Genomic DNA, 12,700 nt, shown 5'->3' with positions numbered 1-12,700 from the left:
TAAGCCCAAAAGCTGATAACCTCTAAATAAAATAATATAATTGAAACTGATAAAAAGATGTGGTCAAAATATATGGGTGTATTACATATTACTATAAATACAGACCTTGTGATATTTCATTATATGCTTTTTAGCTTCTTCCTCTCATGAACTATTAAGAATTATCTTAAGAACTATTTTTAACATAATCTTCTACATTGGCTCTAAGTAATGGAAATTACTCAGAAGACATAGTTTCAGATCTGAAATTTATACATAATGGCTATGCACCTCTAGGCAGATTTCTTAGCCTTCTAAAAATTGAGTTTTCTCATGTATAATATAGATATGATTTCATATAACTAGGCCTTGAAACTGAGGTAATTGTGAATAAGAGAATCTTGTTTAAGCAACAACAATAAAAGCAATGAATCTTTATACAGACAAGAGAATACCGAATAAAAAAGAAAATGTAGAGACTCCTAAAATCCCATCATATAACACACGTCAACATTTTTGTTTATATCGGGTCAACCAGGCAAATTTCTGGCATGAAGACATTGGAAAAGCCATGGATGTAGTTTTGCCCAAAAGAACCAACTATGGGCGACGATAATATCAGAGGCTCTGAGCTGCTCCTGAACTGTTGACATAGACAGGATTACAAATCTTTGCAAAATTGTGTTTTTAAAACAAGATCATTGTATATAAATTGTTTTGTGACTTCCTACTTTTATTTATTATATTATGAGCATCATCCCATGTGATTAGTCTTCTGAAGCATCTTTCATGTACCTAAATATTCTATTGTTTGTTCCATATATTTAGAACAGTACTTTTTGCTGAATATTTAGATGATTTCTATCTTTTAAAAAGTGTAAACTATGCAAAGATCAAGATCCCCGTAGATAAATCCACATTCACAAATATGATTATTTCCTTAGGATAAATTTCTAGAAATGACTTGACAATGTCAAAGAATTTGCACGTTGAAAAGATTTTTTTTGGGTCCATATTGCCCTGTCCTACTGGGATCCGAAAGAAAAGGTGATTACCAGTTTATATGCCTACCAGCTATGTATGCAGAGTATGTATTTTCCACACATTTTCCCAGGACATGAGTACTCTTCCTCTGTAAGTATTTGTAGCTGGATTTCATTATCCTACACATATACATACTTACATGCACATATGTGTATGATTGCATATCTAAATTTTTTCTTACAGTAAGTATACTTTATCTTATAAACAAATACTAAATGAGTTTGCAAACATCTGCTCCTGATGTGTCCACCCTTAAATGTGCTTGTCTTTACTTCCCAGGTGCCTGCATGAACATCACCCATAGCCAGTGTCAGATGCTGCCCTACCACTCCACACCGACACCTCTCCTCTCAGTTGTCAGAAACATGGAAATGGAGAAGTTCCTCAAGTTTTTCACATATCTCCATCGCCTCAGTTGCTATCAACATATCATGCTGTTTGGCTGTAGTCTCGCCTTTCCTGAGTGCATCATTGATGGCGATGACAGGTATTTGGGAGCCCAAATTATTCAGTGATAAGAGTTGGTTATAGCAGAAGTATCCTAGGAGAAAAAAAATTATCCAAACGACTCCCTTTCATTTTGGTTGTTATTAAAGGAGTAAAAAAGCCCCACATTAGTCATGGCTAGTTCTAATTCTTTGAAAATGGAAATGTTTTGAAAATCTGGAATAATTTTATTTATGGGAAAAAATTATTCACAATGTTAGATTGATGCTATCAGAGGAATACCATAATAGCTGTTCCAGTGAGGATAGACAACACACTCAAAGGGGTGATAAGAGAGTTTCTTGAAGAGACTATTTATGGAGCTGTGGGCAGGGTTAAGAGAACAAGTAAGTGATAGGAGGCACCAGGATCTCATGATACGGAGATATAGTTCCACCACCCAAGATGGAAGGGGAATAACGGCCAGTAGCACCTAGAGAGAGTTGTATCTATGGGTGAAGGATCTCGGACAGGCCAGGTGCTATGACCCTAGGCAGAGGAGCATGGCCGCTGCCAACCCTTCAGTCTTGCAGTGAGAGAAAAGGAGGGATAAATACCCTGACCTCACTTACCTCCCACCCTCCCATCTGCCAGTGCCTCTCACCAAATGAAGTCATCCACAACCAGAGGACAAGGGTGCATAATTCATGTGAGCATGGTGGATGAGATCCAGAATTTCAACTAAATCTCATCAGTTCAAAAGTCCCAAATCTTATACTTTAAAGCAAGTATCAACCATACCTAGATGTTGGGTGGTTCTTCCACTCAACACTGGGAGGCAGAGCAGGACGAGAAGGGCAAAGTGTAGACACAGAGAGATAGACAGAGGCTCTCCAGCATGATATCAAACAGGATCAGGGAAAATTTCAATAAGTACATCAATCAAAAGTATGTGATGGAATTTTTTGAATATTAAGTGTACACTTAAAAAAATTTCAAAACATGTGTTACTTATTCACACATAACACCAATTATTTTCTGAATTAAAATGTTACAAAGTTTTAGAATAGTAATACAAGAATAAGTTTCATTTTTTCTGTGTGTTTGAATTCTTATTTATGTTAAATTGGCAGATAAAATTGCATGCATTTATTGTGTAACCATGATGTTTTGAAGTATACATACATGATGGAATGGCTAAATCTAGCTGATTAACAAATACATCACCTCACATTGTACCATTTTTGTGGTAAGAACACTTTACATCCATCGTCTTAGCATTTTTTAAGAATACTACACATACACACATACATATATACACATATGTGTGTACATATATATACAGACACATACATATATGTATGTGTGTATATATGTGTGTATACATGTGTATATATACATTCATATGTGTACATATATGTGTGTATACATGTACATATTTGTCTATATATACATACACACTTAGAGATGGGGTCTTGCTGTATTGTCCAGGCTGGCCTCAAGCTCCTGGGCTCAAGCAATCCTCCTGCTTCAGCCTCCCAAGTAGCTGGGAGTGTAGGCACACACCACTATGACCACTTAAGAATACAATATATTTATCAATAACTATAGTCACCATGCTATATAAAAGATCTCTTTAACTTATTCCCCCTAGGTAACTGTAATTTTGTGTCATTTGACCAACATTTCCCCAATCTTCACCCTTGAACTTCCCTAGCCTCTTTTAGCCTTTATTCTACTCTCTATTTCAATTAGATCAAATTTTAAATATTTTATATATAAATGAGATCCTGTGGTATTTGTCTTTCTGTGCCTGACTTACTCCGCTTAACAAAGTGTCCTCCAGGTTGATCCATGTTCTGGCAAATAACAGGATTTTTTCTTTTTTATGGCTGAATAGTATTCCATTGTGTATGTGTGTGTGTGTGTGTGTGTATCACATTTTCTTCATGCATTCATTGGTTAATGGATACTTAGGTTGATTCCATATATTGACTATTGTTCCATTGTCTCTCTCTCCCCCACCTGGGGCCTTCCTATTCTGGGAGACACAGTAATATTCAAATTAGGCCAATTAACAACTCTACAATGGCCTCTAAGTGTTCAGGTGAAGGGAAGAGTGGCATATCTCTCACTTTAAATGAAAAGCTAGAGATGATTAAGCTTAGTGAGGAAGGCATGTTGAAAACCAAGATATGCTGAAAGCTAGGCCTCTTGCACCCAATGGTTAGCCAATTGTGAATGCAAAGCAAAAGTTCTTGTAGGCAACAAACAGTGCTACACCCGTGAACACACAAATGATAAGAAGGCAAAACAGCCTTATTGCTGATATGGAGAAAGTTTTTGTGGTGTGGATGGAAGATCAAAACAGCCACAACATTCTCTTAAGCCGAAGCCTAATCTAGAGCAAGATCGTAACTCTTTAATTTTGTGAAGTCTGGAAGAGGTGAGGAAGCTGGAGAAGAAAAGTTTGATGCTAGCAGAGATTGGTTCATGAGATTTAAGGAAAGAAACCATCACCATGACATAAATGTGCAAGATGATGTAACAAGTGTTCATTTAGAAGCTGCAGCAAGTCATCTAGAAGATTTAGCTAAGATCATTGATAAAGATGGCTACACTAAACAACAGATTTTCAGTTTAGGCAAAACAGCTTTCTACTGGAAGAAGATGCCATCTAGGACTTTGCTAGCTAGAGAAGTCAGTGCCTGGCTTTAAAACTTCAAAGAGGGACTGACTCTCTTGTTAAGGTCTAATTCAGCTGGTGACTGTAAGTTGAAGCCAATGATCTTTTGCCGTTCCCAGAATCCTAAGGCCATTAACAAGTATGCTAAATCTACTCTATTCATACTCTATAAGTGTAACAGAAAAGCCTGGATGACAGCACACCTGTTTACTGATAGACCAATGGAATGGAATCGAGGTCCAATAAATAAATCCATGTCTTTACAGCAAACTGGTTTTTGACAAAGGTGCCAAGAACACTCAATGGAGAAAGGACAGTCATTTCATGCAATGGAGAAAAGACAGTCAATAAAGGGCAATAGGGAAACTGCTTTCTGATTATTTTGAAGCCCACTTTTGACACCTACTGCTCAGAAAAATACAAATTTCTTTTAAAATATTACTACTCACTGACAATGCACCTGGTCACCCAAGAGCTCTATGGAGATGTATGAGGAAATGAATGTTATTTTCTTGCCTGTTAACAAAATATCTCTTCTGCAGCCCATCAATCAAGGAATAATTTTGACTTTCAAGTCTTATTATTTAAGAAATACATTTCATAAGGCTGCAGCTGCCACAGATAGATTGTGATTTCTCTAATGGATCTGGGCAAAGAAAATTGAAAACCTTTAGGGAATAATTTACCATTCTAGATTCTGTTAAAAATGCTTGTGATGCATGACAGGAGGTGAAAACATTAACATTAACAGGAATTTGGAAGAACTTGATTCTAACACTCATGGATGACTTTGAGGGATTCAAGACTTTAGTGGAGAAAATAACTGCAGAGGTTGTGAAAATAGCAAGAGAACTATAATTAAAAGTGGAGCCTGAAGATGTTACTGAATTGCTACAAGCTCATGATCAAACTTGAATGGATGAGTAGCTTTTTATGGATGAACAAAGAAAGTGATTTCTTGAGATTAAATCTATTCCTGGTGTAGATGCTGTGAACGTTGTTGAAATGACAACAAAAGATTTTGAATATTACATAAACTTATTTGATCAAGCAGTGGTGGGATTTGAGGTTTTGATTTGCATTGCCCTAATAATTAGTGATGTTTAACACTTTTTCGTATACCTATTGGCCATTTATATGTCTTCTTTTGAGGAATGTCTATTCAGGTTTTTTTTTTTTTTGCCCATTTTATCATCAGGTGGTTTGTTTTCTTGCTACTGAGGTGTTTGAGTTCCTTATGTATTTTGGATATTAACCCTTTATCAGATGTATAGCTTGCAAATATTTTCTCCCATTCCATAGGTTGTCTCTTCACTCTGTTATTTCCTTTGCTGTGCAGAAGTTTTAGTTTGATGACATCTCATTTGTCTACTTTTGCTTTTGATGCTTGATCTTTTGGGATCATTTCCCAAAAATCATTAACCAGGCTATAGGTTCCCCCTATGTTTTCTTTTAGTAGTTTCATAGTTTGGGCCCTTACATTTAAGTCTTTAACCCATTTTGAGTTCATTTTTGCATATCCTATGCAATAAGAGTCTAATTTCATTCTTCTGCATGTTGATAGGCAGTTTCCCCAATGCCATTTATTGACTGTCTCTTCTCCATTGCATGAAATGACTGTCCTTTCTCAATTGTGTGTTCTTGGCATGTTTGTCAAAAACTAGCTTGCTGTAAAGGCATGGATTTATTTATTGGATCTCAATTCCATTCCATTGGTCTATTCGACTGTTTTTATACCGATACCATACTGTTTCAGTTACTATGTGTATTATTCCAGTCTCACACTGCTATAAAGGACTGCACGAGACTGGGTAATTTATAAATGAAGGAGGTTTAATTGACTCACAGTTCTGCATGTCTGGGAAGGCCTCAGGAAACATAATGGTAGAAGGGGAAGCAAACACATCCTTCTTCACATGATGGCAGGAGGAGAAGTTCCGAGCAAAACGGGGAAAAACCCCTTATAAAACCATCAGATTTCATGAGAACTCACTCACTATCACAAGAACAGCAACATGGGGGTAACTGCCCCCATGATTCAATTACCTTCCACTGGATGCTTCCTATGACAAATGGGGATTATGGAAACTACAATTCAAGATGAGATTTAAGTGGGGACACAGCCAAACCATATCACTATGTTTTGTAGTATATTTTGAAGTTAGGTAGTGTGATGCCTCTAGCTTTATTTTTTTGATCAAGCTTGTTTTGGCTATTTTGTCTTTTGTGGTTCCATGCAAATTTGGAGATTGTATTTTCTGTTTATGTGAAAAATGTCATTGGTATTTTCATAGGAATTGCATTGACTCTAGATCACTTGGGTAGTATGGACATATTAACAATATGAATTCTTCCAACCATGAACATCCATATCTTTCCACTCATTTGTGTCTTCTTCAGTATTTTTCAATGTTTATAGTTATAAGTGTAGAGATCTTTCACTTCCTTGTTTATTCTAAAGTGTTTTTCGTAGCTATTGTAAGCAGGATTGGGTTTTTAAAATACATTTTTCAAGCTGGGTGTGGTGGCTCACGCCTGTAATTCCAGCACTTTGGGAGACCAAGGTGGGCAGATCATGAGGTGAGGAGATTGAGACCATCTGGCAAACACGGTGAAACCCCGTCTCTACTAAAAATACAAAAAATTAGCCAGGCACGGTGGCACGTGCCTGTAGTCCCAGCTACTTGGGAGGCTGAGGCAGGAGAATGGCATGAACCTGGGAGGCGGAGCTTGCAGTGAGCTGAGATTGCACCACTGCACTTCAGCCTGGATGACAGAGTGAGACTGTCTCAAATATATATATATTATATATGTATATATTATATATATAATACATACATACATATATTATATATGTATATATTATATAATACATACATATATTATATATATAATACATACATATATATTTTTTTCAGTTTTCTGTGTGTGTATAGTACTACTGATTTTTTCATTTATTTTTGTATTCGGCTACTTTACTGTATTTGTTTATAGATCTAACAGATTTGTGTGTGTGTGTGTGTGTGTGTGCATGTGTAGTCTTTAGGGCTTTCTTTAAGGTTTTCTATATATGTAAGGTCAGTGTTTTCTGCAAACAGGGACAAGTTAACTTCTTTCTCTCCGGTTTGGATGGCTTTTATTTCCTTCTCTTTCCTAATTGCTCTGACCAGGATTTCTAGTGCTATGTTGTATAAAAGTAATGAGAGTGGGTATCCTTGTCTTATTTCAGATCTTACAGGAAAACTTTTAAATTTTGTCTATTGAGTATGATGTTAACAGCTTTATTACGTTGAGGTACTTTCCTTCTAAACCTAATTTGTTGAGTATTTTTATCATGAATAAATGTTGAATTTTGTCAAATGCTTTTCCTGCATCTGTTGAGGTGATCATATGTTTTTGTCCTTCATTCTGTTAATGTGATGTATTATGTTTATTGATTTGGTTATGTTGGGCCACCCTTTCATACCTGTGATGAATCCCATTTGATCATGGTGAATGATCTTTTTAATGTGCGTTTGAGCTTTGTTTGATAATATTTTGCTGAGGATTTTTGCATCAATGTTCATTAGGGATATTGGCCTGCAGTTTTTTGTTTGTTTGTTTTTTGTTTGTTTGTTTTTGTCTTGCTTTTATCTGGTTTTGGTGTCAGAATAATGAGTTTGGAAGCATTCTCTCCTATTCAATTTTTTGGAAGAGTTTAAGAAGAGTTGGTATTAGCTCTTCTTTAAATGTTTCATAGAATTTAGCAGTGAAGCCATCAGGTCCTGGGCTTTTCTTTGATGGGAGACTTTTATTACTAATTCAATCTCCATACTCCTTATTAGTCTGTTAATATTTTCTGCTTCTTCATAATTTAATCTTGGTGGGTTGTACATGTCAAAGAGTCTACTCATTTCTTCTAGGTTATCTAATTCATTGGCATATAATTGTCATACTAGTCTTCATGGTCCTTTGTATTTCTGTGGCATCAGTTGTAATGTCCCCTTTGAATTGCATTTTGAAGTGCAAATAAATTCCATGTTATTTGTACTGATTTAATTAATGTATAAAATATTCCCAAAATAGGGAAAAAGCATTTATTATTTTAAATGGAAAAAGCCTGCATTGCTATAGTGTTGAGGTAGGATAAAAACAGTAGATTCTGAATCGCAGAAGTAACTAAAGAACTGTTACCCAGTGGCATTCAGGAAAATGTTTTGTTGTAAACTATCAGTTGCAGGTGTTTTCACAGTATGAAGAGAGAGAAGAGCTGTTAGGCTTTTCCCATGAATGAAGATATGGGGTGGTAGTGAAGAGGCCCTTTATGTTCCTAGACTGCAGTAGTATAATACGGTGGTTGTGAGCGTATCCTAGGGCTGCCATAGCAAATGACTACAAAATCTGGGTGGCTTAAACACAGACATTTATTCTCTTCCAGCTTTGGAGACTTGAATTCCAAAGTCTGGCAAGGCCATCCCCTTCTTCTGGGGCTCCAGAAAGAATTCATTTCCTTCCTTTGCCAGCTTCTGGTGGTTTCAGATATTCTTTGACTTATGGCCAAATCGCTCTTGCCTTTGTCTTCGCCTTCACATGGTGTTCTCCTCTGTATGTCTGTGTCTTCTCCTCTTTTGTCTCTCATATAGACACTTGTCATTGAATTTAGTGGCCACCCATACAATCCAAGATGACATCTTCATCTCAAGATTCTTATTACATCCACAAAGACCTTTTTTCCAAATAAGATAATAGTCACAGGTTCCAGGAGTTAGGACATGAACATATTTTTGGGAGACCAGCATTCAACACACAGTAGTGGTTGAGAAAGCAAGCTCTGAAGGCAAATGCAGCAGCCCCCTTTTATGTGATATGGATATAGTAGTGGTATTTACTTTACAAAGTTAGTATGAGGATTAAGTAATAAAACATGCTTGGAACAGTGCCTGGCTCTTACGAAGAAACGTCATCAACAGTTATAAAATACTGGATTGAAAAGGACAGGTAGTACTAGTGAAATATGAAGGTTATTCATTAATAATTATTAACTAATTATAAGGGATTAATTACTATGAAAATATTAATTTATTAATATTCATTAATTATTAATGAATGAGCATTCCTGACATATTCTAAGTATTACTTATTAATTATAATATTAATTATCAGTTACTTATTTATTAATATTAATTATTAATAAAATAAGTATTGCTAACATATGGTAAGTATTCTAAGTATTGAAAGATTGCAAAGAATGTAGAATGCCATATGGATTAAAACAAAACTAGGTAGACTACATAGGGCTTCTGGAGCTAGATGTCAGTTCCATTTCTGCTTAATTTTTCATAATTTCACTTACATCTCTTTGCTTTAATTTCTCTATAGGCTCTTGTATACACATAAATAAGATAATAAAATAAAGTTCATTCAGCTTCCAGGAGTCTCTAAATTCATTTCGATCATTATCCTGATTGTAATTCAATCTCTACTTGAATATTGTAAATTTTTACTTAAGCTACTTACAATTTTCAGGGCACTTTTAGGTACAATTTGCTTTTCCCCTGACCTGATAAGTGTGCTAATACGGTAATTTTTTACTTTCTATTTTAATGGAAAATGATATCCATTATTATATTAATTTTCAAGTATCCTTTGGGGACTTATTTTATTTTTTATTATTGCATTTATTATTATCATTTTTTGAGGCAGAGTCTCGCTCTCTTGCTAAGGCTGGTGTGTAGTAGTGCGATCTTGGCTCACTGCAACCTCCACCTCCTAGGTTCAAGCAATTCTCCCTGCCTCAGCCTCCTGAGTAGCTGGAATTACAGGCACCCACCACCGTGCCTGGCTAATTTTTGTATTTTTAGTAGAGATGAGGTTTCACCACAATGTCCAGGCTTGTCTCGAATTCCTGACCTCAAGTGATCCACCCGCCTCAGCCTCCCAAAGTGGTGGGATTACAGCTGTGAGCCACCACTCCTGGCTCTGCATTTATTATTATATTTAATTTTATAATTGCACTTTCAGACCAATGCTTCTTGCTGTCACTTAGTCTATGTGTGGGATCTGCAAGCTAAATTTAATAAGCAAAGTGAGTTCAGAGAAGTAAAATGTATTATAACAATAATTCTAATGTCAAATATAGTTTTCTTTTATATTTCATTATTTTGGATCATTCATCATACTAATTTCCTCTACTAACCAAATAATGAAGATTTGCTTGTGTTTCATCCTAGAGACAATACCTACTTAATACTATTTAAAACTTAATTTAAAAGTATTATAATGGTATATGTAAATGTTATAATTTTTAACCTGATTCCTTTGAGACCTCACATTCTCATCAACTATAGTGTATGTTATAACAATGAGCTTTGACAGTTTCTCCTTTAGACTGTGTCTGCTTTTAATAAATGTGCATACCATGTACTGCAAAACAGGCTAATTGAAATGGAGGAGACCCAGCAGATTGTCTCCAGCTTGCTTTTATGTTCCAATACATTGCAGATATATTCCATGCTCCTGAAATGAGATTTTAACTTTAAGAATTTGATGTGTCAGTTATTTATTTTTCCCTCTGACATACTGATTGGCCACTAGGTCCTAAACAAATATTCTTAATATCTAGAGCAATTATATAAAAAATTTACATAGCAACATGACTGAGATTAAAAATTTCACCTGAAGCATGGGAACTACATGTTTTCCATCGTGTACTCAGTTTTCCATAGTATACTATAGTTTTCTTTAGTGTACTTAATCCTTGTAGGTTTTCAGTGAGAACCAAATGAGTTTCCTCAAATGAGCTTCTTGAAAAACACCATACTGTTACCCAAATTTTATATTATGTGTGTTCACTGAAGATTAAAGAATTTCATCTGGCAACTGCAGAGAATGCGCTTGAAAGTTTGGGGGCAGATTACATTTGATTCAAAGCATAGCTCTGTCCATTGCCAGTTTTAAGTCCCTACCATAGTTTCTGAAGCCCTTTTTGCTTCTCTAGTGTCATAGACCTGGCTCCAGTTGCAGTGACCTTCCTTTCTACCTCTCAAAGATGCCAACCTCTTTCTAGCTTCCTTTGCGTATAATGTTCCTTTTACCTGGTAGCGTCTTTCTCCTCACACTAAGCCCTCTTTTCAGAAGACATCTCTGCAGAGAAATCTCTGATCATATTCAATAGGGCCTGTTATCTTTCACCATGGCACAGTTATATCCCCTTTTGCATGTTTATTGCCTTTCTTACTTTATAAGCTCCACAGTGGCAGAGAACTTGTTGACTTTGCACACCATTGTATACCCATTGTTCAGAACACTGCCCAGCACATAGCAGGTGCTCATTAAATATTTAAGTAAAGGAATAAATGAACTCTTCAATCAGGGAATCCTCCTAAATGTCTAGGTTAATGAGAGTTCAAAATATGTTGACTGTATTTGTACTACACTTTTTGTATAATTTATATGTTCCTAAAATTTTTGCATAAATCAAATTTTGTATATATTTTAAAGGAATTGAAACTTTAAGGTGACTTGGATAATATTTCCAGAGATAATTTAGCTTCTTTCTGAAGCTCCTGAGCTTCTCTTTTTAAAATCAGGCAACACTGATGATCTGGTTGGCAGAATAACCAGCTAAAAGATGTTACATTAACTCTCACTTCTCCATCACTGTTAAAATCCTGGACCTAATGGATAAGGAATCACTAGATTGTGCCTGAAGACTGGCTTGGCGGCTCTGTGTTTCTTCTTAATATTAACTCATATGTACTCAGTTAAAAAGACTTTCTAATTGAAAATTTTAGCATTAAAGTTTATATAAAGAACAGAAAGAAAACAACAATAAAATGTCTAGAGGATACTGACGAGCATAGCGATTGAGAATCTGTTCATGTGAAGAATCCTTGAGGGAACTGGGAGTGTGAACCTCTGAGGGCGTACCATGACCATTCTCAAATGTTTCTGGGCCATGAGATGGAAGGCGGAGCATACTTTTTCTGTGTTCTTCCACAGGGCAAACATATTAATAGAACTAGTAATTGAAAGTCATTGAGGAGTAAATTCCTACTTAGCTAAAGGAAGAATTTTATGGATAATAACCTTGTGTAAATATAGAATTGTCATCTCAGGAAATGGTGAGTTTGCTACTACTGGAGGTATTTAAACCAACTGATGAGAACTTACTGGAGACCCTAGGGTAAGGAATCCAGCATCCTAAGGTTAATTGGTTTTTCATTGGGTTGAGAGGCAGGTCCATTTACAGTGACCCAAGGCACTGATGAATAAGGAACTCTAAAAACTCATGAAACAAGATGAAGAAAATTAAATTTGGCATAGGTTTTCTCAAAAACACTCTTATGTTTGCTTTGAAATACTAATCAGAGAATCTTCTTGAAGGTTTTGGGGGGCATGGTGTTGACATATGATGGATCATATCCAGTAGCAACAACTGGCCACCTAACTGCCTTCAGAAAGAATGGGCCAAGTTAACTGCAGGACTTCTGGTTTACTAAGTTGAGTTTGCAAATTGGGACCCTGCTACCTAAAGTCCTGTTTCTCTTCAGTGTGAATCTCAGTTTCTCACCCAAATAAATATTA

General features: G+C 35.9%; 1 protein-coding gene across 2 annotated transcripts in view; it reads left to right on the top strand.

Moving 5' to 3' along the window:
- CORIN (corin, serine peptidase) overlaps positions 1 to 12,700 on the top strand; it is a 279,582-nt gene that overhangs the window by 97,514 nt on the left and 169,368 nt on the right. For both annotated transcript variants that reach the window (XM_021938640.2, XM_021938639.2), the window contains exon 4: positions 1,303 to 1,510. In XM_021938640.2, the coding sequence (XP_021794332.2) occupies positions 1,303 to 1,510 (208 nt within the window). The remainder of the gene's footprint in view (positions 1 to 1,302; positions 1,511 to 12,700) is intronic.

Source organism: Papio anubis, chromosome 3 (assembly GCF_008728515.1).
Source record: "Papio anubis isolate 15944 chromosome 3, Panubis1.0, whole genome shotgun sequence".
Lineage (NCBI taxonomy): Eukaryota > Metazoa > Chordata > Mammalia > Primates > Cercopithecidae > Papio > Papio anubis.
Note: the sequence above shows the minus strand (reverse complement) of the source record. Positions and strands in the feature narration are given on the sequence as shown.